The 26940-nt window shown below is 48.4% G+C and overlaps 1 protein-coding gene across 4 annotated transcripts in view; it reads left to right on the forward strand.

Annotated features, from left to right (window-relative positions):
• Nucleotides 1-26940, forward strand: part of ARHGAP15 (Rho GTPase activating protein 15) — a 388578-nt gene that overhangs the window by 320859 nt on the left and 40779 nt on the right. For all 4 annotated transcript variants that reach the window (XM_039913099.1, XM_029072347.2, XM_029072345.2 and 1 more), the window contains one exon: nucleotides 9117-9251. In XM_039913099.1, the coding sequence (XP_039769033.1) occupies nucleotides 9117-9251 (135 nt within the window). The remainder of the gene's footprint in view (nucleotides 1-9116; nucleotides 9252-26940) is intronic.

The raw sequence follows: 26940 nt of genomic DNA on the forward strand, positions 1-26940 counted from the left end.
CCGATAAACAGACATATTCTCTAGGCAACCCCTAGCCGCTCACCAACTCCATTGCGTCGCAGCACGGCTTAGTCGACAGACCGTGGGCCTGGGAGTCGGAAGGTCATGGGTCCTAATCCCAGCTCTGCCACATGTCTGCTGCGAGACCTTGGGCAGGGCACTATACTTCTCTGGGCCTCAGTTCCCTCATCTGTAAAATGGGGATAAAGAGTGTGAGCCCTTTGTGGAACAGGGACTGTGTCCAACCTGAGTAACTTGAATCTACCCCGGACCTTAGAACGGTGCCTGGCGCACAGTCAGAACAAATACCATTATTATTGTTATCACTCTTCCAAGTGCTTAGCACGGTGCTCTGCACATAGTAAGCGCTCAGCAAGCACAACTCATTGACTGGTCGTTCTTTCCAGCCTTGGAGGTGCTGGGTCTTTGCTTCTTGGATAGCGTTCTCTCCCTACCCGAGCAGCTCTCTGTGTTGGAAGCGTCTTGGCCGAGAGTGGAAGCAACAGAGGATTGAGAGTCAGCGGACCTGGCTTCTAACCCCTCGACTGCTGCGTGACCTTGTTCGAGTCACTTAACTACTCTTGTCTAAAATTTCTCATCTGTAAAATGGGGATTCAGTATCTGTTCTCCCTCCCGCTTAGTGAGCCCCGTATGAGGCAGGGGTTGCGTCCGACCTGATTATCTTGAGTCGACCCCGGTGCTTAGTTCGGTGCTTCAAAGCACTTGAAAAATACTACAATTCCATGTATTTATTAAGCATCTATACTATTTTTTCAATGGCACGTGTTAAACATTTACCGTGCCCAGGCAGAACTGCGGGGCGTTTCTCAGAATGCTGTGGGGGTGGAGCAGTTATTCACTGAGAAACCGTGACCGGTGATGATCCATCCCCAACACAACCCAGGTTCCTGATGCCCGGATGGGTACCCAGCGCTTAGAACGGTGCCCGGTGCTTAGAACAGTGCTCTGCGCATAGTAAGCGCTTAACAAATACCAACATCATTATTATTACTCTTTCCACGGGACCCTCAGTCAGTCAGTCAGTCAATCAAGAGTACTTACTGAGCGTTTATTGTGTTCAGAAACTGTACCAAACACATGGGTGAGGACAATACGACTGAGATGGTAGGCACATCCCCTGCCCGCAGCAAGCTTACAGTCTATCAGTCGGTGAGTGGTATTTATTGAGCTCTGTGTGCAGAGCTCTGTAGTAATAATAATGTTGGAATCTGTTGAGCGCTTACTATGTGCAGAGCGTGTTCTAAGTGCTGGGGTAGATATATGGTAATCAGGTAGTCCCACGTGAGGCTCACGGTGAATCCTCATTTTACAGATGAGGTAACTGAGGCACAGAGAAGTTAAGTGACTTGCCCACGGTCACACAGCTGACACACAGTCACACAGCTGTATTAAGTGCTTGGGAGAGCACAGTACAACAGAGTTCGTAGACACGTCCCCTGCCCACAGTGGGCTTACAAGTCTAGAGGAGGAGACGAGAGGTAGGGCTTCCATCCATAAATACAGTTCTAGAATAAAATACGTTTGTAAAATAACCAGGAGAAGATACGGAGATATTTCTGGAATTCAAGTCTATGTAACCCTAAGAGATTTTCCCATTGGATCGTTTCATTGAAATTGAACCCCAGAGATTCCTTACCCTTCGGGTATGTATGAAATCATTTCTCATCCACGGCATTCGAACAAATAGTGCATCCGTGTGCGAGCTGAACTGGCGAGTAGAATGAACCATTGTGCGTGGTGTCTGCAGAGTATAAAACAGTCTTTGATCGAATAGAAATAGATGCCGTTTTGGAAAGCCCGAAAGAGGCAGAGTCTGGAGAAATATGTGTTGGAACCCTGAAACGCATCTAACTTTACTGCTTCTGATCTTGTCTGGGCCAGGGCTGGGTAGTTTAGAAGTTAGAAGGGACGCAGCAATGTTGTTTCTGCCCAGTTTTGATCTCATTTCTAGATAACGGCTCTAGAAAGTGCAGAATGGAGCAGGAAACGGAAAATCTCTCTTATTTGGTGCAGGGCCATTACATACGAGGGTGTCATAATCTCAGGGTACTTGGTAGTCTGCCATGATCAATTCCATATACATGGATGACGGTCCCTCCGATTTCACATTTCCTCCTTGGAGCACATTTTACACATCTTAATAGCATCTACGAGATTTGAATTCTTATTTGCATCTCATTGGGAAAACCAAATCTCCGCAGCAAAGTGTGTCGTCTTACGCCGTCTAGTCGTCTCCGACCCATAGGGACTCCATGGACACATCTCTCCCCGAAGGCCCCGCTCTCCATCTGCGATCGTTCCGTTAGTGGATCCATAGAGTTTTCTTGGAAAAAGATACAGAAATGGTTTACCGTTGCCTTCTCCGTCACGGTCAACTCCAACCTGGAGTCTCTCCTGTGCCGCTGCTGTCCAGCGCTGGGGTGTTCTGACTCGTAGCCGATGGCCTTCCACTCGCTAGCCGCTGCCCAAGCTAGGAATGGGATGGGTGGGCCTCTGCTTGACTCTCCCTCCCGTAGCCGAGACCAACCCCGAAAATCGGGAGTGAAACGGGGTTGCGGCCTAGAAAGACCTAGACTGGTTGCTGATCGAATCCTCGGGATTTCCAAAAGCAGGGATGCGGTTCCGCGAGACCGAGGGTCATTCACTAAGCCGAAGTGGAGGATTAGGCATTTTCATGGCATCTTTGTCAGTTGTTAGTTGAACACCTGTTGGGGGTAGAGCACTCTACTGAGTGTCTTCCGAATGCAGGACACGATTCTGAGTAGCTTCGTACAAGGACAAACGCTTAACGAAAACACTCTTCACACAGTAAGCACCGAATGAATACCGCTGATTCAGTATCTGCCGTGCGCCGAGCACTCGAGTGTCATCTGCAAGACAGAACACTGTACTAAGCGCTTGCGGAATGATGAACTGGAGGTCGGCTTTGAGCCAGACATTTCACTGACCACCTATTGCGCATGAGAACGTACCGTAAAGGTAGAGATCGTCCCCTGCTCTGAAAGGACGGGAGGGGGAAAAGTCATCAATCTGCATAAAAGAGCGGTAAGCTCACTGTGGGCAATGAATGTGTCCACCAACTGCATTATACTGTACTCTCCTAAGAGCTTAGCCCAGTGCTCCCGAACACAGTAAGTGCTCAGTCAATACCGACGAATGCTGGGTCGATTGGTAGGATCAAGAGGCAAACGATTCGGTATGCAATAGAAAAGTAAGCAAATCATCATTTTCAAATGCAGCCTTTTCCTAATGACTTCCTGAAGGCACCCGAGACGGGTGGTTAGGATTTCTCTTTGATATTTGAGTACAAAGGCTTCGTGTGTCAAACTATTCTCATCCTTCCTGTCCAAGAGAAGTCACGGCCAATGACAGTCGACTTAGCTGAGGTTCAGGGTCTTGGTTTTTTTCCAGAGGAAGATGCGATGACTTTACTTTCTATTTCAAGCCTGTTTAGGAGTGGTTCGTATCACACCAACGTCCGGTAGCCTAGGTCTTCAGGTATAGTCGGAGAGGAGTTGGGGCTCGCAGTCTTAATCCCCATTTTACAGATGAGGGCACTGAGGCACAGAGAAGCAAAGTGCCTCGCCCGAGGTCACACAGCAGACAGGTGGCGGTGCTCGGATTAGAACCCGGGTCCCTCTGACTCCCGGGCCTGTGCTCTATCCACCGAGCCATGCTGCCTCGCATACTCTCCCTAGCGCTTAATACGGTGCTCTGCATATAGTAAGCACTCAAGAAATACCACTGATAGAGGGATTGATTGATTAATACGGTTCCTGCTCTCAAGGAACAGGAAGTCCACTGTTTCATCCCCACTCTAAGCAGAGTCTTCTGGCTTTGGGAGGCCGACTGAGGGAACGACAGGAAATAGTATTTTCCCTCCGTCTCCTCATGGATCCCTCCCACTCTGTCCTCCTCCCACAGTCCCCACTGAAAGGTTGACATCTGCTGAGCGCCAACTACAGAGCCCTCCGCTAAGCACTTGGGGAAGTACGGAAGAAGCAAAACACACGTTCCCTTCCCTCCAGGAACTCGCGCTCTAATGGACCAAACGTTTCAGCGTGGCTCAGTGGAAAGAGCCCGGGCTTAGGAGTCAGAGGTCATGGGTTCTAATCCCGGCTCCGCCACTTGTCAGCTGTGTGACTTTGGGTAAGTCACCTCACTTCTCGGTGCCTCAGTTACCTCATCGGTAAAATGGGGATTAAGACTGTGAGCCTCACGTGGGACAACCTGATTACCCTGTATCTACCCCCCCCCCCCCAGTGCTTAGAACGGCGCTCGGCACATAGTAAGCGCTTAACAAATGCCAACGTTATTATTAAAGAGCAGGAGAAGAACAAGCGTTGGATGACAGGTAGGAATGGCCTCTAAACTGTAAGCTCCTTGTGGGCAGGGAACATGTCTACCCACTCGGTTAGGTTGTCCTCTCCCAAGCACTTAGTACAGAGCACATAGTAAGCACTCAGTAAATATGATGGATCGATTGATGAATATGCCAGGATCGAATATAAGAATATCCCTCCAGACTGCAAACTCACAGTAGGCAGGGAATGTGTCTGTTTCTTGTTATACACTCGCAAGTACTTAGTTCAGGGCTTTGCGCCCAGTAAGTGCTCAATAAATACATTTGAACGAATGAATCGGAAAAATATGAACACTCGAATGCACAGCTGAACTTTCATTTAGGCTGACATATTATTAGTACTGACAATAATCATGATAATAATAATTACGATATTTGTTAGGCGCTTACTATGTGCCAAGCACTGTACTAAGCATGAGAGTGGATGCAATATAATCAGGTCCTACAAGGGAGGGAGAACAGGTATTGAATCTCATTTTTCAGATGAGGGCACTGAGGTTCAGAGAAGTTAAGCGGCTCGTCCAAGGTCACACAGCAGACGAGTGGCGGAGCCGGGAGGAGAAGGTGGGACTTTGAATTCCCAGCCCCGTGCTCTTTCCACCCTGCTTCTCCGGGAGAAGACGTCGTGGGATCGAGTGGGAGGTTCTCGAGTTTACCTGAACCTCAGACCCGCTTGGAACCTGGCCTCGCAGACCTGCTTGGAGCTGAAGAAAAGACAGAGTGTTTTTCTGTTGGATGAATAGGTCTCTTCTCCGAGGAGCGGTGTGACCTAGTAGAAAGAGCACGGGCTTGATTTCCAATCCCGGTTCCATCATGAGCCTGCTGTGTGACCTTAGTCAAGTCACTTGACTTCCGTTTGCTTCATTCATTCATTCAATCACCTTTATTGAGCGCTTACTGTATGCAAAGCACTGTACTAAGCGCTCGGAAGGGTACAATATAACAATACCCAGGCAGATTTCATGTCCCCCACAAGCTGACAATCTAGAGTGGATTCATTCTACTTGCTGTCTAATGCTAGAGGGGGAGACAGGCGTTAATAGGAATGAATAAATAATTTACAAATATGTAAACTATTGCCTCAGTTACCTCATCTGTAAAATGGGGATTCAGTGCCTGTTCTCCCTCCTACTTAGATTGGGAGACCCGGGTAGGCAAGGGACTGTGTCTGACCAGATCATCCTGCACCCTCCCCAGTGCTTAGGACAGTGCTCCCTACATAGTAAGGATGTAACAAATCCCACAGCTATTATTATTAATTATCACTCTCTGGGCAGAGACGGAGTCTCGTGCTCCCAGGAGGAGAATAGTCTTGGTTTGACCGTTTTGAGGATTAAGCGTGGGCTTGTTTATCACGGACCTTTGTCTGCAGCGATGAACTTGGAAAAAGAAACGTTTTGTTGTAGCGGAGGGGAGTGTAAATGACACCCTTAGCTTACAAGAAGCTTCGTTCCGGACGCGTCTCTTTGACAATCTCAAAATGGGGAGAATGTCTGAGCGGATAGTTTCTCTTCCCTTCTCCCCGCTGCCACCAAATCTAGATGGCAAGTCTTTCCCTATCGAACACTTCAGAAATGGGGAGGGGGGGGGGGGCACGAGAGAGAGAGTGTGTGCGTGCGTTTTAAGGTTTCACTTAAAGTTCAGTGCCAAAGCCTCAGTTCTTATACATTTTCTAAATGCGTTTTAAGCAATACGTTGTACAACATTTTTAGAACATGTGTTAAGCTATTTCTCTAAGAATGAAGCTCTTAACAAAACATAAGCACTCTGCATGAGATCTTAGCAGCAAAGTGCTTAAAAGATAAAGTAACAATTGGTACCATGGGAGGGACACCAGCTGTATAGCTCACAGGTCCATTATAAGAAGTATGGTAGCGAGTAGGGAGAAAATGATTTAATCAGGAGTAAAACCAATTTTATTATAAGGCCACACAGGGGGTGTGGCCCCATAGTGAGAAGGACATTTCGGAATATCTGACAGATTTCAACAATGTGAAAACCCCCGTTCTTTAAAGGGACAGGAGGCTCCAGCCCCGCCTCCAACCCGTTTGAGGCTTTTGTTCGCATCGACTGGTTTCAAACTGGCCGACCTCGTACGCCGTCCATCTTTTCAGGGCCGGGCCGGGGGCGGGCGGGGGGGGGGAGGCCGTAGAGAGGCGGCGATCGATCAAAAATGATTTCTGCGTGGAGGTGGGGGCCGGGGAGAGGGCCCGATCCCGTCGTCGTTCGACGACCGGCGGGGGAGGAATGAGCAGTGTGCTGGGGAGGGACGGGGGCGGAGGGGGCCAGAAGACACCGGTGAAATAAACAGAGCCGCTTTGGCCTCCCCGGGGCTGCGTTCCCAAAGACGGTCGACTCCGAGGTTCACTGAAAACAGGCTCCTCCACGGATTTCCCCTCCGACCAGGAGCAGCTTGGCCTAGCGGGTAGAACGCGGGCCTGGGAGTCAGAAGGACCTGAGTTCTCATCCCGGCACTGCCACTTGTCGGCCGGGTGACCTTGGACGAGTCACTTCACCTCTCTGGGCCCGAGTTACCTCATCTGTACCATGCGGGTTAAGACCGCGAGCCCCCTGTGGGCCAGGGACTGCATCCGACCCGGCTCGCTTGTATCCACGCCAGTGCCTGGCACATAGCAATCAGTAGGAATCATTATTATCATTATTATTACCCAGATCTCACGTCATCTCAGACAGAAACCGGGAGGCGAGATTGGGACAGGGAATCTGGACTTTCCAACTGTCCCGAAACAAGGCGCCGTAAAACTGATGCCGGAAGTGAATAAAAATGAAGACTGTGGTATTTGTCAAGTGCTTAGTACTGTGGTCTGCGCCGGGGTGGATATGATGCAATCTGATCGGACCCCATCCCCGTCCCACATGAAGCGCTCTCTCTCTCTCAGGTGAAGAGAGAACTGAAATGTAGTCAGTCCTGATTTTACAGTTGAGGAAACTGAGGGACAGAGAGATGAAAGGGCGTGCTCAAGGTCACACAGCAAACGAGTGGTGGATCGGGGAATGGAAGTCAGGTGTCCTGACTGCCAGAGCTGGGCTCCTTCCCCCTGGCCAGGCAGAAGAGACCAGGTGAAATAGAAGTCGAAGGTACTGGGGACAAAAACCGTAACTTTCAACGAACTCCTACACGTTCTTGAGCTCCACTGCTTTACATTCACCCCTCGATTTGTCACCTTCTATCTTCTGCCTAAAGAATGATAACCATCATTGCCCTACTTAAGGGCTTACTAGGTGACAAGCACTGGAGTAGAGACAAGTTGATTAGGTTGGACCCGGTCCTTGTCCCACACGGGGCTCACAATCTAAGAGAGTAGGATTTAATCCCCGTTTTACGGATGAAGGAACTGAGACACAGAGAAGTTCAGTGACTTGCCCAAAGTCACACAGCAGACACGTGGCAGAGCAAGAATTAGAATCTAGTTCCTCCGACTCCCAGGCCCGGGCTCTTTCCGCTAGGCCGTTCTGCTTCTCGAGGAAGCCTCAAGCAGAAGCCTCAGCCCTGCCCCAGTATTCCCCATCTCTCAGCCCTAAGCCCACTGGAATTCCAGAATCCTTTTAGAACCTCCCTTGTTTCCATCCGAGTCGGGAGACCTGGGTTCTAATCCTGGCTCCGCCACTTGCCTATGTGACCTTGGGCAAGTCACTTCACTTCTCTGGGGCCCAGTTTCCTCATTAATAAAATGGGGATTCAGTATCTTTTCTCCCTCCCCCTTAGACTGCTCCATCTAGGACAGTGACAGTTGGGATTCTCCTGAGTATAGCACAGGTACTTGGCACACAGTGAGCACTTTAGACATGGCACCTTTTTTGGCTTCCATCCACCCACTCTCCGGCGTGGATTCTTCCTCCCTGATGAGGAGGGGAAGGCCGAGCCCTCCTCAGGGGCCTCATTTCTTCCTAAGCCCACCTTGGTCTCCCCATGGGATTTCCACTGGTCTCCGTGTACCCAAACGCACCACCCTAGAGAGAGTACGATTTCCACTGCTTCTCACCGTGGTCCGTCCACACCTGCGGTCCACCTTCAGTGACACCCCAGTAACTTTGCAAGGTGGGCGTCCGCTTCTTAGTAGAGCCGAACCAATCTCCCTCCCCGACCCGGATACGTTGGGAGCCGAGAGAAGGTATGGTTTAACTCCCCCTTCATCCCCGCGGGCCTCTCTCCCTGGCAGTTTCGGCCAGAAAAAGGAGCGATGCGATGCCCGGTATTCCCCCGTCCCCAGCAAGGCTGACACATGTAAAGCAATAACTCATTTTCCGTTGCCACGTTTAGCATATGTCTCCTGCTGGCACGGTGACACCTCTCGACCCGTCCCTGGGGCGGCCCGTCATTGGCAACTCTTAGCCCCTCGGCCTCGAAACCAAATAGCTTTGAATCATGTTGAGCGGTGATGCTAATTTCCACCCTGATGCATTGTGGGAATAGATAGATCTGACACACTGTGTCAATGGCCCGATCTCTTTGTATGTGTGTGTGTCTCTCTCTCTCCTTTTTTTTTTTTTTTGCGTGAGTCGCATTCCTACAGATGGTACTCCATTGAAAATGCTCCCTTCTTACGGAAAAGGGGGAGCGAGCGAAAATACCGCACACAGCACCAAGCCTCTAGGTGCAGAAGGCTGTTAACGGTTGCTGATGATAGTAGGCAAACATTAACATAATAATTAGTGTCTTGTAATTGTTTCATTAAAACCAGTTGTTCCATTTCTCCTCGTGTTTTCCCAGAAGAGAAGCTGAATTTGGACGACAGCCAGTGGGAGGACATCCACGTTGTCACTGGTGCACTGAAGATGTTTTTCCGGGAGCTCCTCGAGCCGCTGTTCCCCTTCTGTTTCTTCGAACGTTTCATGGAGGCCATCAGTAAGTACCTGGCGTGGAGGGGCCGAGGGGGAAGAGCCCGGGGCGGGGAGAGAGCGGACCCCCTGCCAGGTGGGCCGCCCCCTTCGAACGGCTTCTTTTCCTTTCATCCCCACCCCGCGCTGGCTCTTACCGTCGTGCCGTGAGGCGAACGTCCGAGCTCCAGTAGGCCCAGGCCGGGGGAGCCTCAGGCCGGTCGATGTGGGGCGAGGAAGGTATGGGACCGCGGTTGGGCCAGCAATGGGGAAAATTTGGTCTTGCCTGGTTGTGACCTGCCTCACGGAGGGCCCACCTCCTGCTCCACCCATAATAGTCGTCGCTCGCCCCCGCCGTCCCATCTTCGGGAGAGAGAAAGCGCTGGTTTCCAGGTTTCTGACCAACGGGCAGACCAACCTCAGGTCTCTCACGCCCGTTCCGATGGAAGCTCCTCGTGGACGGGGCACGGGCCCCTGGCATCTGTTGAGCTTCCCCCAGCTCTCATTACAGCACCCTGTGATTAATGGGGGCTCAACAAATACTGTTGCTTTGGTGACTGCGTCTCTAGAAACAGTTTGGTCTAATTCCCTAGTTGCCAGGTGACTTTGCTGCCTCATCCGGAAAGAGGCCCCATCTTGCTTAAGCCATCCATCCTCACTATCTCCAGTCTTAATGGGTCCCTGAAGCACTAGAAGAAGGTGAATTCTTTGTGTTTTAACCAACTCCCCTGAAAGGCATCACTCACAAACCCTCCCACAGCCCTTATCCACACTCCATGGGGCAATATCCTCTCTGGGTGTCCCGGGAGATTCTGGGAATATTCTCCAGTGGCAACTTAGGTGCTCAATTGGCGATCTGTCCCCAGTCGGCATCGAAACACCAGGTGAGATGGTTTCCTTTCGTTCGTTTGGATTCTCTGAAGGATTTCAAGCATGAAAGAGAAAAGGAATAGCAATAAGGAAAAGCTTTTTTGTTTTTGGCGATTTCTTTTTTTCTGGAGGGTGAGAGATCCACTACGGATCCCAGAAAGAGCAGGCTTCACTCCAGCTCTGAGTGGAATGCTCCAGGGAGCAGCTCCTTGGATGTGACAGCTTGGATGGACTCTCCTCACTTTCAAGCTGATTTTTGACAAAGGGGAAAGAGAGGAAATGGGACTGCAAGCCTAGGGGGAGCTTAATTAAGGTCCAATCGAGAAAAATCTCCATAAAATAAGGGTAAGCTTCACTCAGGCAGTCTGTTCTGAGGACGCCGGGTTCCCATTATTGCTGACACTTGGCCCGGTGGCGGAAAGAATCCGGGCCTAGGAGTCAGAGGACCTGGGTTCTAAGTCAGGCGCTGTCAGGTGCCCGCTATGTGTCCGTGGGCAAGTCATTTGACTTCTCTGGGACTCAGTTTCCTCTTCTACAAAATGAGGGTACAATACCTTTTCTCCCTCCCATTTTGACTGTGAGTGTCACGTGGAACAAGGACTGTGTCTGAATGTCTCTACCCCAGCACTTAGCACTGTACTTAAATCTAATAAGTAGTTAATTAATAACACAACAATAATAAAATGGGAATTCTCTGACTCCTCCCCACCCTTGTTAGCTTGATTTTCAACACTCAAAAAGCCCTTTGGTTCCAATCAAGGGAAATAGATGTCAGTGGGAGGGGAGCAAAATCAGGACTTCAAGAACTTTCTCTAGCCCATTTCCATCTTGAGATATTTTGACCTTCGGTGACCCCAGATCTATCAGTCCTCCTTTGGATGGAGAAAAATTCCCATTCCACCTTAATTTTGCTTTTATCCTAGAATAAAAATAATAATAATAATTATGGTATTTGTTAAGCTTTTACTATGCGCCAAGCACTGTTCTAAGAGCTGTAGTAGATACAAGATAATCAGGTTGTCCCACGGGAGCTCACACTCTGAATCTCCATTTTACAGATGAGGGAACTGAGGCACAGAGAAGTTAAATGGCTTGGCCTAGGTCACCCAGCAGACAAGTGGCGGAGCCGGGATCAGAACTCACGTCCTCTGACTCCCAAGCCCGTGCTCTTGCCACTAAGCCATGCTGCTTCAGAGGCATCGGGCCTTTGGTCCTTCACATCTGTTTGCCGTCTTTCAAGACTGTCAGGATTTCCCAACCTCTTCTTGGTGTTTCTAAACCTTGATTTCTCTTTCCTTCACAAAACAGATGAAAGAGGTGTCCTTTGTTGACATGGGCAGTCGATCGAGGAGTTTGGGGTAAATATATGGTCCAGCAGTCCCTGGTGGGCCTCCGACAGGAAAGTCGTGGATTTGAGAGGGCCCAAGAGGAGAAATGGTGACCGGTCCACCCTTAACCGTGAGGAAGGATGGCTAGTGGACCCTCCCTCCAAGAGCCCATTGCCATTGTGGGAGACGCAGCACCACGGGGGTGGGTGAAGAGTGGGTCTGACCCAGGGATGACCCTTCCTATGTTCCTATTTTTAGATAAAAAATTAAAATACGCTGTTCCCAAGACTAAATTCAGAACTGGGTATGTGTCCTTGACTTCCAGCTCTTTTACGAAATCGAGTGGTCTCAGGAGTGGAGAGAACCAGTTTTCATAGAGGCGACGAGTTTTATCAACCCTCCAGCCACTTCTTGCATGTATTCACTCATTTATGCCCATTCTCAGTGCTTGCTTATCTCGAGGTATTTGGCCCATCATTTAATTCTATTTTTTATGATTCTGCTGGGTGTTCAAGTTTGTGTCTGTCTACCCCTTCAGAGTGGAGCCTCGTTATGGACAGGGAAAACCTCTCGCGTTTCTGTTATACTTCTCAAGAGCTTAGTACAGTGTGTTGCATTCAGCAGGCTCTCAATATATACCACTGCTGCTGCTGCTGCTGCTCCTCCTCCTCCTCCTCCTAACACATTGGGATGGATTTAGGGCTTCCTGAAAATAAGGGAGATGGTATTTTCTTTGTCCTGCTGTCATTTAAGCACGACAAAACACCCAAAGATGGGATCGTGTCAGCACTTTATGCCAAGACTACCAGTCACTCAATCACATTTGTTGAGCACTTACTGTGTGCAAAACACTGTATCAAGTGCTTGAGAGTAAATTAGAACAATAAATAGATAGTTTCCCTGCCTTCAACAAGCTTACAGCCTAGAGGGAGGGGAAAAGGGGAAAGGGAATGGAGTCAGAAAATGGGCTCTGTCCTTTGCTTGACTATTTCACATATGAAAAATTAATGGCTATTTGTGCCATTTGAAACACTGCTAATTTTAATCCCTCCTGTCCCCTGCTCACCCTCCCCTCTGCGTCATTTATGAACTTGGCTGTAGACCCCTGAAGCGCTTTGATACTTCCCCCAGCCCCACAGCTCTTATGTACAGATACTTATACTCTATTCTTTTTCCTATCTATAATTTTTTCTAACGTCATGGCCTAGCAAAGAGAGCACAAGCCTGGAAGTCAGAAAGACCTGGCTTCTGATCCCGGCTCCACCGCTTGTCGGCTGTGTGACCTCGGGCAAGTCACTCCGCTTCTCTGTGCCTCAGTTTCCTCATCGGTAAAATGGAGATAAAGACTGTGAGCCCCATGTGGGATAGGGACTGTGTCCAACCTGGTTAGCTGGATTCTACCTCAGCACTTAGAACAGTGCTAGATACAAATAACATTATTGGCATCATCATTATCCCCTCCCATAGACTGTATGTCCCTCATGGGCAGGTGTCATATCTACCAACTGATACTGTACTTTCCCAAGTACTTAAGACAGTGTTTCGTATACAGTAAGTGCTCAAGAAATACTATTGATGGATTGATGATTATGTGTGGAAGCCATTTGACAGTTTGTGGGAATAACAGATTAGAAGTCATCTATTTAAAAAAAAAAAAAATAGTTTCCTTTGGGGCAACAGACAAACAGTTTGATATGAAGCTGACATTGCCGTGGTGATCTTGATTTTGATAAGGACCACTGAGGTAAAAAAAAAAAAATCAAGCGAAAGAGCCGAAAGCTAGTTTTGCCTTTCAATCCCAAGTATCTCAGTAAGGTATGTGAAATCTGGGCTTAGAGAAATAGGAGAAAAAGTGAGCCACCCCTGGGCCTCCTCTGGGAGATCTGCCCCACCATTCACTGGAAATAATTTGGCCCACCACCCAGCTAAGACAATTAAGTGGGAACCAGGTCAGAAACTATGACTCTATAGATTGTTGGCCGGCTAATGCCATCTCCGTTGCCCCATATCTGGCTCTATGAGACCTGTGGGACTGGGAATCTGAGGACTTGGGTTCTAATCCCTGCTCCGCTACTTGCTTGCTGGCTGACCATGAGCAAGTCACTTCACTTCTCTGTGCCTCAGTTCCCTCATCTGTAATATGGGGATTCAGGACCTGTTTTCCCTCCTACTTAGAATGTGAGCCCCGTGTGAGACAGGAACCATGTCCAATCTGATTATCTTGTACCTATCCCACTACTTAGTACAGTGCTCTGCCCACAGTGTCCTCAGTTAATACCATCAATCGATTGATTGATTTATTATTGGCCGGGCTCTGGATGGGCCAGATTCTGGAAGGGAAAGATGGTTGGCCGATGAGCTGCCAGAGCTGTGGGCAGTGCACTGCCAAAGATGACAGTCGATCGATGCCTTCCCCGTGCCAGTTTACAGGAGATTTCCCAACTTCTCTGCCTCTACAAAGAAAGCATGAGCTTAGACACACACACACACACACACGCACACACAATGATAATAATAATAACCGCGGTATTTGATAAGCGCTTACTTTGTGCCAAACACTGTTCTAAGTGCTGGAGTACATAAGGTAATCAAGTTGGACACAATGCCTGTCTCACGTGGAGCTCACATTCTTAATCCCCATTTTAAAGATGAGGTAACTGAGGCCTAGAGAAGTGAAGTGACTTGCCCAAGGCCGCACAGCAGACATATGGCGGATCCGCATTAGGACGCAAGTCCTTCCGACTCCCAGGCCCGCCGCGCTCTATCCTCTAGGCTATGCGGCTTCTCAAGTACCTCTGCTGCACTCTCCTAAGTCACTGGCATGGTGCTCTGCTGACAGCGGGCAATCATTAATCGCTATTGATTGATAGAAAATGGAAAGGAAGAAGCTTGGCTAGACATTTGTTCAGTGGCTGAAATGTCACTTCATTAGATGAACTCTGGACAAAGAGAGAGTCCTCCCTTTGATCCAGTTTGACAGATAAGACACTAATAACTTCGCACAAATGAAATCTGAATCCGGACCTGGGAGCCATTCCAGGGAAAACCCCTCACCGAGATCAGGACGACACTCTCTCGAGGACGCTTACCTCCCAGAAGGGTAGCTTCAAACCCCTCGGGACTCAAGCCGCATCGCCCGCCTCTGTCACACTTCAATATCAGTCCTATTTATTGAGTGCTTACTGTGTGCAGAGCACAGCACCAAGCCCTTGGGGGAGAGTACAGTCTACCAGAGTTGCCAAGCACATTCGCTGCCCACAGGAAGTTTACAGTCTAGAGGGATTAAAATAAAAAGATGAATTATGGATATGGACGAAAGTGGTGGGCGAGGGGCTTGAGCCCTTCAGCACCAGCTGGGTTGGAGCCAACTGCCGATGCTCAGTTACCTCATCCGTAAAATGGGGATGAAGACTGTGAGCCTCATGTGGGACAGCCTCATTACCCTGTATCTACCCCAGCGCTTAGAACATTGTTGGGCACAGAGTAAGCGCTTAAATACCAACATTATTATTCTTATTATACGAAGGCCCGCTCAACCCCTGAGCAGACCAAGAAATCCCATGGCCCCCCCGGGGCATGATTGCCCAGCAGCCTCAGCGGACAGGAACAGATATCAGTTACTCTCTGTTCTCTGTGACCACCCAGAACCTCCCAAGGTGGAACAATAGAAGCAGGGTGGCGTAGTGCCTAGAGAACAGGACAAGGTCATGGGTTCCCCCCGACTTGTCTGCCGTGTGACCTTGGTCAAGTCACCTCACTGGGCCTCAGTGACCGCATCTGTAAAATGGGGATCGAGACTGTGAGCCCCACATGGGACAGGGACTGTGTCCAACCCCATGTGCTTCTGTCCACCCCAGTGTAGTACAGTGCCTGCCTCTTAGTAAGCGCTTTACAAATACCGTCATCATTGTTACTGGACCCGCCATCCACTGAAATCTGATCCGCGGTGCGGGCCAGAAGGGACGGGGAGTGAACGGACCCATTACACCCTCCTTCGGAAGGACTATCATCCCTGTCTATCTTCTCTAAGTTGCTCTCCCAAAACGCTCATTAAAAAAACATCGATCGATTATCTGGTCTTTCACACATCCTGTTACTTTAGCAACCGGTCCATCAGTCAGATTTTTTGAGCGCCTACTGTGTGCCGAGGACTGCACTGGGTTCTCGGGAGAGTAAACTATAACGGACCCATTCCTTGCCTACAACGAGCTTACGGTCTAGAGGGGGAGTACTAACTGCTGTGCTCCTGACTGAAATCTACTTCAGTGTCTGTCACCCTAGTTAGACGGCAAGCTCCTCGAGGGCAGAGAGTGAAGCTACTCACTCTCTTGTTCTCTCCCAAGTGTTTAGCTTATTACGTGCTCACTAGATTCAGTACACTGTACTGAGCACTCGATACAGAATAGCAAAGTTCCTTGCACACAGGAAGCTTCCTCTCTAACAGGGAAGGCAAACAAATCATTATTTACCAATATAGCAGCGTGGCCTAATGGAAAGAGCCCGACCTGGGTTCCACCACATGTCTTGCTGTATGACCTTGGATAACTCACTTCACTTCTCTGTGCCTCAGTTCCCTCACCTGTAAAATAGGGATTAAGGCTGAGAGCCCCATGTGGGACATGGATTGGGTCCAACCTGATTAGCTTAGATCTACAGTGCCTGGCGTATAGTACAAGCGCATAACAAATGCCACTGGGAGAAAATGATAAATTGAGGAAATTCGGTGGGTCGATTGAGTGAATGAGGAAAAGGCAGGTTCGGGGGGAAAGGAGGCCAAGGCAGATCTGAAGGCCTGCCGACCCAAGGTGTAACTTTTCCTCCTGTTTCTCAACAACAAGAAAGAACACTCTGTGCTCTAATTTACTGGTGAATCAGTGCCAATAAATCAGAGTCATGTAAGCAGTCATTGTTTATTATATTCCTGTTGCTTAATATTCATGATAGTAATTTATTTTTATGGTACAGTTTCACTGTTATCTCGTCTGCGGTAACTTTGAGGCAAGCAGGCTGTACACATCGAAGGTCAGGTAACCCTTTGAAGGCTGCAGAGGTTTCTGGGGAGGGTGAGGTGAAATGCTCAGAGCTGCTTTTCTTTCCAGATGGCAATATTTCCCTTAGTCTTGGTCCCTCTAATCTGTCACCTCGTGGTTGGCAGGGAACGTGTCTGTTAGATTGTTGCGTTGCACTCTCTCAAGCGCTCAGTACAGTGCTCTGCCACACAGTAAGCACCCAATAGAGAAGCAGCAATGTGTAGTGGATAGAGCACGGGTCTGGGAGTCAGAAGGTCATGGGATCTATTTCCGGCTCCACCACTTGTCTGCTTGGTGACCTTGGGCAAGTCACTTCACTTCTCTGCGCCTCAGTGACCTCATCTGTAAAATGGGGACGGAGACTGTGAGCCTCGCGTGGGACAACCTGATTACCCTGTATCTACCCCAGCGCTTAGAACAGTGCTCTGCACATCCGTAAAATGGGGATTAAGACCGTGAGTCCCGCGTGGGACAGGGACCGTGTCCAACCTGATTTTCTTATATCCAACATAGTAAATGCTTAGTCGGTGCCATACATCAATAATAATAATGCTTATTTGCTCTGTTATGCTCATTCATCCATTCAATCGAAATTTATTAAGTGCTTACTATGGGCAGAGCATCGTACTACACTGTAATACACTGTTGTGCACTGTACTACACTCACCCAAACACTCAGTACAGTGTTCGATACACAGCAGCCTAGAAGCTCCTCAAGGATAGGGATTGTGTCTGCTCCCTCTCTTGAATCAGTTGTGGCTGGGACTGTTTCCTAAATAAATCCCTCGGACAAACCGAGCCTAAAAGACCTCGGCCGGGAGGTGTCCGAAAGCTTAAGCGAGAGTGGACAGCGCTGTAAGATAGACTGTAAGCTCCTTAAGGGTGGGGATTGTGTCTACTCTCTCAAGTGCTGAGTAGAGCGCTCTCTGCACGCTGTAAGTGCTCACTAAATTCCACTGATTGATTCCCTGGGATAATTACGGGTAAATGAGATGTACATCACCTTGATTCTACGTATTTGCTATTGTTTTAAAGAGATGTTCTTCCCCTTGATCCTATTTACTGCCATTGTTCTTGTCTGCCCGTCTCCCCCGATTAGACCGTAAGCCCATCAGAGGGCAGGGACTGTCTCTGTTGCCGATTTGTACATTCCAAGCGCTTAGTACAGTGCTCTGCACGTAGTAAGCGCTCAGTAAATACTATTGAATGAATGAATGAATAAACAAGTGAAAAGACACTGGGGGGCGGGAGAGGCCGACGACCGAGAGATTTTTACCACAGTAGAGTCACTCAACCTGGAGGATCCCAAACCCGTTTGCCCATTCTCTTGCCAAGTAGTTTACTCAGTAAATAATAATGATAATAGTAATGATCAATGTGGTTCATTTTTTCAGTCGTATTTATTGAGCTCTTACTGTGTACAGGGCACTGTACTAAGCACTTGGGAAGGGACATTACAACAGTAAATGATGATATTCCCTGCCCACAAGGGCGCTTAGAGTTTAGAGGATTTGTTGAGTGCTTACTCTGCACAAAGCCTGTGCTGAGCACAGGATAGATGCAAGACAGTTAGATCACAGTTCCTGTCTCACAACTCACAAACAAAGGGGGAGAGCGAACAGGCATTGAATCCCCATTGTACAGATGAGATAAACGAAGCCCAGAGAAGTGGAGCGTCTTGCCCAAGGTCACATTGCAGGCAGGCGGAGTCGGGGGGATTAAAATCCAGGTCCTCCCAGGCCCTTGCTCTTTCCACTAAGCTGCCCCGTGTCTCCACTAGTGGGGCGATTGATTGATTGATTAATACCGATTGATTAACACTAGCGGTAGATTCCTCCCCAGGAACTGACTGGAACTCCATCTGCCATTTCTACTGAGTTAGTTTTTAAATCCAAGTCTACGTCTTGTCTTCCGCTCAGGAGGATTCACGTCTCAGCAAGGAAAGAAAAAGGGGGACGGGGGCATCTCAGTTGGGCAGGGGAAGCTTTTTTATTTTCCTATTCTTTTCCTTCCTTCCAAGTGTCTTTTCCAAAGGCAGTCTCTATCAATAAATTCATTGGTCTGCATTGATTTTATAGCCTAGACCTTGATGCGAATCCGTAGAAAGAGTTTTCTCCAGTTTCATCCTGTAGAGCGCGGGATCAGTGTGGTGCCTCAAAATAAAGAATGGAGGCCAGGCTTGGATTGACTTTTAGCGCGTCCTCTGGCCCAGTCGGAGAGATGGGTAATAAGCATGGGAGCTCCAGGAAGTTTGTAGACAGCCCTCCTGGGCCCTTGGAATCAGGACTTGGGTTCTATTCCCGGCCCCGTCTTCTGGGCTGTGCCATCACCGGTGAGATGTGGATGGGTGGACGGACCCAGACTTAAGACTATAAGCTCCTTGTGGGCAGGGAATCTGCCTGTCTTATTGTTCCGTTGCCTCTCTAGAAAGCAGCACCGTGTAGTGGATAGAGCTCGGGCCTGGGAGTCGGAAGGTTTTGGGTTCTAATCCCGGCTCCACCACTTGTCTGCTGTGTGACCTTGGGCCAGTCACTTTACTTCTCCGGGCCTCAGTTACCTCATCTGCGAAGTGGGGATTAAGACCGTGACTCCCACGTGGGACAGAGACTGTGTCCAACCTGATATGCTCGTCACCACCCCAGCTCTTAGTACCGGCACCTAGTAAGCACTTAACAAATGCCATAATTATTACTACTATTATTGTTATACTCTTCTCTCCCAAGCGCTTAGTACAGTGCTCTGCACTCGGTAAGCGCTCAGTAAATACGACTGATCGAATCCCGCAGGGAGAATTGGGTGCTACGGATCACGAAGGCTGCAGGGGGTCGCCGAGGAGGCCATGACACAGTGCAAGCCACTGGCACTAAAATCAATTCCTCCGTGCCGACCGTCGATCCCGAAATCTCCGGTCCGAGGCCCGTCTGCTGTTCCCGCCGGGAGACTCTGGCGTTACTTAGCCCGAGTGCTTTCCGGGTTGCCCTCTCCCAGACCCCAGATTAAAAGGGATCGTTCAAAAACTCAAGGATGCCAAATCCCCGTGATCCAAGGAGGAGGGAAGAGGCACAGATTGAACAAGAACGTTTGATTCTCCTTCTGCACTATCATTAAATGTATTTAGATGGAGACCATATAATTATTATGATGGTAGCAATTAATCAATCAGCTGATTAGCATGCGGGGTCAGCAAGACCCAGTGATCTTATCTTGAGGCTCGAATTAATTAATTATCCCTTATACAACGTTATTATTTTCTATTTGTGTACAGAGCTGGTGAGAGCTGCCCCCATTGACAAAATGTCTCCTCTTCTCTCTACTTATCACAGCAGGCAGGGGCATTCACCGATGTACTCTTACTGACGTACAGTTGGGATTTCCAGTGAGTCAAAACTTTGACACATTCATGGTGGAAATCGGTTTTCGTCTTTTTTTCTAAGCAATTGGACTTTTGGGGCCTGGAACGAACAGACTGGCATTGACCGGCCTCACCAAAAGAGTGGAAGAGCCACCCGCGGCCCAACCTAATGAGAGTCAGATCCGAGCATAGGGTAGACTTGCCCTGGATGGCCCTAAGCTTGCCTACCTGTGCGGTTTTTATCTTTCCTTCTGCGAGACGCATCTGAGACGCCTCCGGGCTGCAGTCACAGGGAGAGAAGACCCTCAGAGTGGGGACCTGGGAGTCAGAAGGACCTGGGTTCTAATGCCGGCTCCTCCGCTTGTCTGCTTTGTGACCTTAGGTAGTCACTTTTCTCTGGGCCTCAGTTACCTCATCCGTAAAATAGGGTTGGGACTGGGAACCCCATGAGAGACAGGGATGGTGTCCAATCTGATTGGCTTATATCCACTCCAGAGCTTAGTTCAGTGCCTAGCACATAGTAAGTGCTTAACAAATTCCATAATTATTTTCATTGTTATTATCATCTCATCTCCCACTGCTGGGAGGTTTTCTGAGGTCGTGTTAGTTGATCAGTCAATCAATCGTCCTTATTGAGCACTTACTCTGTGCAGAGCACTGTCCTAAGCACTTGGGAGTGTAGACTATAACGGAGTTGGTGGACACATTCCCTGCCCACAATGAACTTACGATCTAAAGGGGGAGACGGACGTTGAAATAAATTCTGGATATGGTCATTAAATGCAATAGATTGACTGGTTTGTCCCTGGGTTGTTGAGGAGCTGGCCCGTGTTTGTGATTTCTGGAATCAGTATCAACAGACTCGTTGGGTGACACTGGGATGGGGGCTAAGACTGACCTGATTATCCTGTGTCCGCCCCAACGCTTAGTACAGTGTTCGGCACCTAGGAAGCGCTTAACAGATCATACCATGATATGACGACTATTCTATTCTTTATAACAATTAATATTATTATTTGATGATACGATCGTTAATCAGTAATATAACTCGTAGGGTGGAATATGATGCATAATAATGTATAGCAATTATTGTTGTTATTATTATCAGCATCACCCGTAGGATTAACTGAAGATAAAGCCTTGTGTTAAACTGTTCCTGGAAACAGAGTGTTTCAGAGGCCTGTCCTGAGCACTGTATTGGGTGTCTACTGCGGAAATAGCGCCTATCGACACCTCCTGCCAATAGAACACTATCAAAAACGATCACAGTTTGCAGAGCACTCTACTGGACACCTCCTGTCTGCAGAGCACTGCACTGATTTTCAACTGGTTGTAAAATCCTGTCCATTACAACCTTCACAGCATCACAAAAATCTCCCCATCCCGCCCCCCCCAATACGAGCTACTATCACGTTAATCCAAGCACTCATTCTACCCTGCTCGGATTACCGCATCAGCCTCCTCGCTGACCTCCCTGCCTCCTGTCTCTCCCCACTCCGGTCCGTACTTCACTCTGCTGCCCGCATCGCTTTTCTACAGAAATGTTCTGGCCATGTTTCCCCAGTCCTCAAGAACCTCCGGGGTGGGGGGGGGGGGGGGCATCCACCTCCACAACAAACAGAAACTCCTTACCAGAGGCTTTAAAACATTCAATCACCTTGCCCCTCTTACCTCACCTCGCTACTTTCCTACTACAACCCAGCCCGCACACTTCGCTCCTCTAACGCCAACCTTCTCACTGCATTTCCATCTCGTCTATCTCTCCGCTGACCTCTCGCCTTCATTCTGTCTCTGGCCTGGGATGCCTCCCTCTTGATCCCAGACACAGCCCCGGGAGTCAGAAGGATCTGGATTCTAATCCCAGGTCCTCCACCTGTCTTCTGTGTGACCGTGGGCAAGTCACTGAACTTCTCTGTGCCCCATTTTACTCATCTGTAAAATGGGGATTAACACTCTGTGTCCCAAATGGGACGGCCCCATTACCTCGTATCTACCCAATGCTCAGTACAATGCCTGGCACGTAGTAAGCGCTTTACAGATTCCACAATTATTATTATCGTCATTATTATTGTTATTAACGTTATTATTCTGCTTCTGGCAAACTCTCCCAAACTCCTAGCACAGTGCTGTGCACTCCTTAGGAGATAAATGCGTGACTGACTCCAGGAGTAACTGTGGGCAGGGATCGTGTCTATCTATTCCATGACATTTGGGGTTCGTGCTTAGTACAGGGTTCTGCACACAGTCAGCCCTCAGTAAATACCACTGACTAATTGATCGATTGAATGATTGATCTGCCTTGCCCCCCCCCAGGAAACTTCCAGATTCTGTAAGAATGCAGCTAAAGAAGGTTGTAGAAAAGTAATGTGTTTTTAAAGAAATGAGGAAAATCCACATTTCCTATTCTCAGGGCATGAACCGGAGCACAGTTACCCAACTCTGCAATGCCATTTAATTCCTGACGATATCTAAAGTCACTCACTGGGAGGGTGGGGGAGAGGATGTCCGTGTGTGTGTGTAAGTAAAATGTGTCACCACCGTAGTGTAAAAGAGTTGAATTAGTTTCCACTTGACTAGATGAGGGCTCTTAGTTGTTATTTTGAAAGCAATCAATTGAGCATGGTTAATTAGGGTAACCCGGAGTAGTTTAAAAAAAAAAAAAGCCACACAATTATTAGCAGGAATGTCTTAAATCTTTTCACTTATTACGGGGCTGATGGTTGGATTATTAGAAGAACAAGCCAAAGGCCTAGTCGCAAGTCGCCTTCTAAAGAACCAAATTCCTCACCAATTATAGCAAGTGATTAGCGCTTTCCGTGCCCCCTCGACATGAGGCGTGGAAATGTGAATCAAGGGTGCTCTCCACCCTCTGAGGAAGTTGGGGTGGTAATACGTGGAGGATTCAGCCTGTCAGTCAATTGTATTTATTGAGCATTTACTGTGTGCAGACCAGTGTCGGGAGAGTCCAATATCACAGACACGTTCCCTGCCCACAACGAATTTACAGTCCAGAGAGAGAACTGCCGTTGTGGAGGAATCCACTCTTGCCTACGTGGCTCCTCACAATTTTTTCTTGCAAAGATGTTCCACGCGGCGCCTCATATTTCTTTGAGATTTGGAGTTCCCACTTCAAGAAAATGGGCAGATTTTCAGTTCCACCCAGGAAGGGTCCCGGTAATCACTTTTCTCGGCGTGCCTGGCTAAAATTGGTTTTAAGCAGCTATAGTAGCATGATGATGACAGGCCTGTCTTCTTGATTGATTGATCGATCGATCTCGTTCTTCACTGACACAGTGAGGATTGGGTTGTATAGAAGACTGGTAGTAGAGGGGAGACATGGACTGAACGTTTTTGTAGTTAAGTGATCCGTGAAGCCGGGACTGGAGTGGGGAGAGATGGGGAGGCAGATGCCGTAGTCAAGGCAGGATAAGTGCTTGAATTAAAGCAGTTTGGGTGGAGAAGAAAGGACAAATTTTAGCAGTATCACACAGCAGACAAGTGGCTGAGCCGGGATTGGGACCCAGGTGCTACCGACTCCCAGGCCCACGGTCTTTCTACTAGGGCACGCTGTTTCTTCGTTTCACTTCTCTGCCCTCGGTTCTCCACTAAGTGGCGAAGCCACTCTCTGGCTCCAGGGTGAATGTCCGTCAGTCAATCGTATTTATTGAGCGCTTACTGTGCTTGGAGCGCTGTAGTAAGAGCTTGAGAGAGTACAATACAGCAATATAACAGACACATTCCCTGCCCACAGCGAGCTTACAGTCTAGAGGAACATGGCAGCATCATCACCCCGCCGGGTGCTTTCTGTCGGAATATGCCAGCGCCACAGAAACGGGAGTCTGCCTCTCAGATTCTCGGTTGAGTCGGCAGAATCAAATTCAAATCAGACTGGAGAAAATGTGCGAAATTTCCCATCCCGGTTGGAAATAAACATGGAAGCGCCGACTGGCATTCTCCCCCGGCGGCTTCCTGACCATAAATGCCCTGTCAGACTGACACACCGTCAGCACTTCCGTTCGAATGGGGTTTTATTTTTGGTCGGGAGTTTCAGACGCAAATGTAAAGATTTGCTATGGGCGAAATCTCAACCCAAGAGCAAATGTTTATACCAATTTTGCAAACAATTTGTGTGCCCGTTTGGAGCCGTGCATGTGCTCATCATCTGTTATTACTTGTCCGATGATCAGCATCTCCTGGGCGGAAATGCAGACATCTGGAGGAAAGAAACGATCTTTGCTAGCCTGCAGATGCAGGGTAGATTTCCCAAAAGTGCCAACTCTGCATCCACGGCCTCTGGGGCCCGACGGACTTATCCGTGAGTCCATGGGACAGTCGTTCCTTCATCCAGTTGCATTTATTGAGCGCTTCCCGTGTGCACAGCACTGCACTAAGCGCTTGGAAAGCACAATTCGGTAACAGAGACAATCCTTACCCAACAGCGGGCTCACAGTGGAGAAGGGGGGACTTTCTAGTCTCCCCTTTGACCCACCTTCGACCCAGTTGAAAATGGACCCTAATTCAGTCTTCAAGGCGACAGTGTGGCCTACTGGAAAGAGCACGGGTCTGGGAATTAGGAGACCCTGGTTCTAATCCCGGCTCTGCCACGTGTCTGCTGTGTGTCCTTAGGCAGGTAATTTAACCTCTCTGGACCTCAGGTACCTCATCTGTAAAATGGGGATTAGAGCGTGAGCTCCATGTGGGACAGGGACCGTGGCCAACTTGATTAACTCCTATCTCCAAAAGTGCTTAAGACAGCGCTGGGCTCATGGTAAGCATTTAACAAATACCATAATTATTATCATTATCCTGGCTTCTACGCTTAACTGCTGAGTGACTTGGGAAAATCACTTAAGCCTTTCTGAGCCTTTCTCATTTTTTAAAAAATGGTATTTGTTAAGTGCTTACTATGTGTCAAGCACTGTTCTAAGTGCTGGAGTAGATAGAAGCTGATCAGGTTGGACGCAGTCCCTCTCCAACAAAAGGCTCACAGCCTTAATCTCCATTTGATGATGATGGTATTTGTTAAGTGCTTACTATGTGCCAAGCACTGTTCTAAGCACTGGGATAAATACAAGGTAATCAGGTTGTCCCACATGGGGCTCACAATCTTAATCCCCATTTTAAAGTTGAGGTAACTGAGGCAAAGAGAAGTTAAGTGACTCACCCGAAGTCACACAGCTGACAAGTGGCGGAGCCGGGATTAGAACCCACGACCTCCGACTCCCAAGCCCGGGCTCTTTCCAGCAGCCCTCGCTGCTTCTGACAGCATTTGACAGATGCAATACCCGAGGCACAGAGAAGTTAAATGACTGGCCCAAGGTAATCTGTATAATGGGGATACCATTCCTGTTTATTACTCTCTCAGACTGAGCTCCACAGTTAATAGCGGTTAATAAATCATATTGGTCAACATCATCAATGGTATTTATTGAGGGTTTACTAGGTACGGAGCACTGCATTAAGCACCTGGGAGAATATATTACAAGAGAGTTGGTAGACACATTCCCTGCCCAAAATGAGGTTACTGTCTAGAGGGTGATAAAGAATTTTCCTGAAAGGCTGGGATCGTGTCACGGGAAAATCAGAACCTCCTGGTGATCTACCTAATCTTGACGGGTCTTCTTCCTGAAAGGGATTTTTTCCGCCGGGGCATGTTCCAGGGGAGTGTCTCTTGTCCTCTTCACTCAACAAGCCCAACTGGTCTCTGGGGGACGAGGGACATAGAAAGAAGAGGAACACATATCCCGTCTGTGATGAGATCATTCCCCCACTGAAACAAGCTCGCTCTGTGAGCGCTCAATACAGTGCATCACACCCAGTCCGCGTTCAATAAATGCCATCGATCGAGGAATCCAAATTACAAAAGAAATCAGCAGTAAGTTTTTTAAGAAAGCCAAGCTGTGGGCCTAAAGGAATGTAATAGTTTACGCCTCCCCTTTTGAGGACTTCTTTCTTGGAAGCCATAAGCAATGCCGAGGGTGTTTTTCATCAAAAGTTGCTTAGTCTGGTGATTTAGGGAGTTAAAGGCGCAGATGGTGGGGAGTGGGGGTGGGGAGAAGGGAAGCAAGCCACTGAAAATACTGTGGGCTGGCTGGAAATTTTTGCAAGATGTATTATTTTCAAATATAGATTTCATATATTATGTATTATCAATCAACCCATTGTATTTATTGAGCACTCACTGCGTGCAGGACACTGTACTAAGCACGCTAGAGAGAGTACAGTACAACAGAGTTGGTAGACACGTTCCCTGCCCACAAGGAGCTTACCGTCTAAAGGATCCGCAGAGATCTCGGTGGGTCCCCTCTTATAGGAGGGCACACAACGCAATTATCCTGAGGACCTGCACTTTGCTCTGGATTCATTCATTCATTCATTCATTCAATCGTCTTTATTGAGCGCTTACTATGTGCAGAGCACTGTACTAAGCACTTGGAAAGTACAATCTGGCAACAGATAGATACAATCCCTACCTAATAATGGGCTCACAATCAAGAAGGGGCAAGATGGATAACAAAACAAGAAGGCAGGCATCGATATAAATAAGTAGAAGTATAGATATATAATAATAAAATAAATACAATAATAAATATGTACAAATAAATACAATAGTAAATATGGACATAGATAGACAAGTGTTGTGGGCGGGGAGCAGAGGAGGGGAGTCGGGGCGATGGGGAGGGGAGGAGAGGGAGCGGAAAAGGGGGGCTCAGTCAGGGAGGATCTTAATGTCACCCTGGTCCTCCCCACTGAGAAGTAGCATGGTGTAGAGGAAAGAGCACGGGCTTGGGAGTCAGAAGTCGTGGGTTCTCATTCTGCTTCAGCCACTTGTCAGCTGTGTGACTTTGGGCAAGACATTGAACATCTCTGTGGCTCAATTACCTCATCTGTAAAATGGGAATTAAGACCGTGATCCCCATGTGGGACAGCCTGATTGCCTTGTATTTGTCCCAGCACCTACAACAGTGGTTGGCACATAGTAAGCTCTTAACAAATACCATCACTCATTCATTCACTGCCAAAAAGTCTCCCATGGGGCATCTTGTCTCACTGATTCCACTGTCTGTGTCCAACCCAATTTACTCGTATCCATCCTAGCGCTCAGTATAGTGCCTGGCACATAGTAAGTGCTTAACA

This window comes from Ornithorhynchus anatinus, chromosome 9, assembly GCF_004115215.2.
Source record: "Ornithorhynchus anatinus isolate Pmale09 chromosome 9, mOrnAna1.pri.v4, whole genome shotgun sequence".
NCBI classification, from domain to species: Eukaryota; Metazoa; Chordata; class Mammalia; order Monotremata; family Ornithorhynchidae; genus Ornithorhynchus; species Ornithorhynchus anatinus.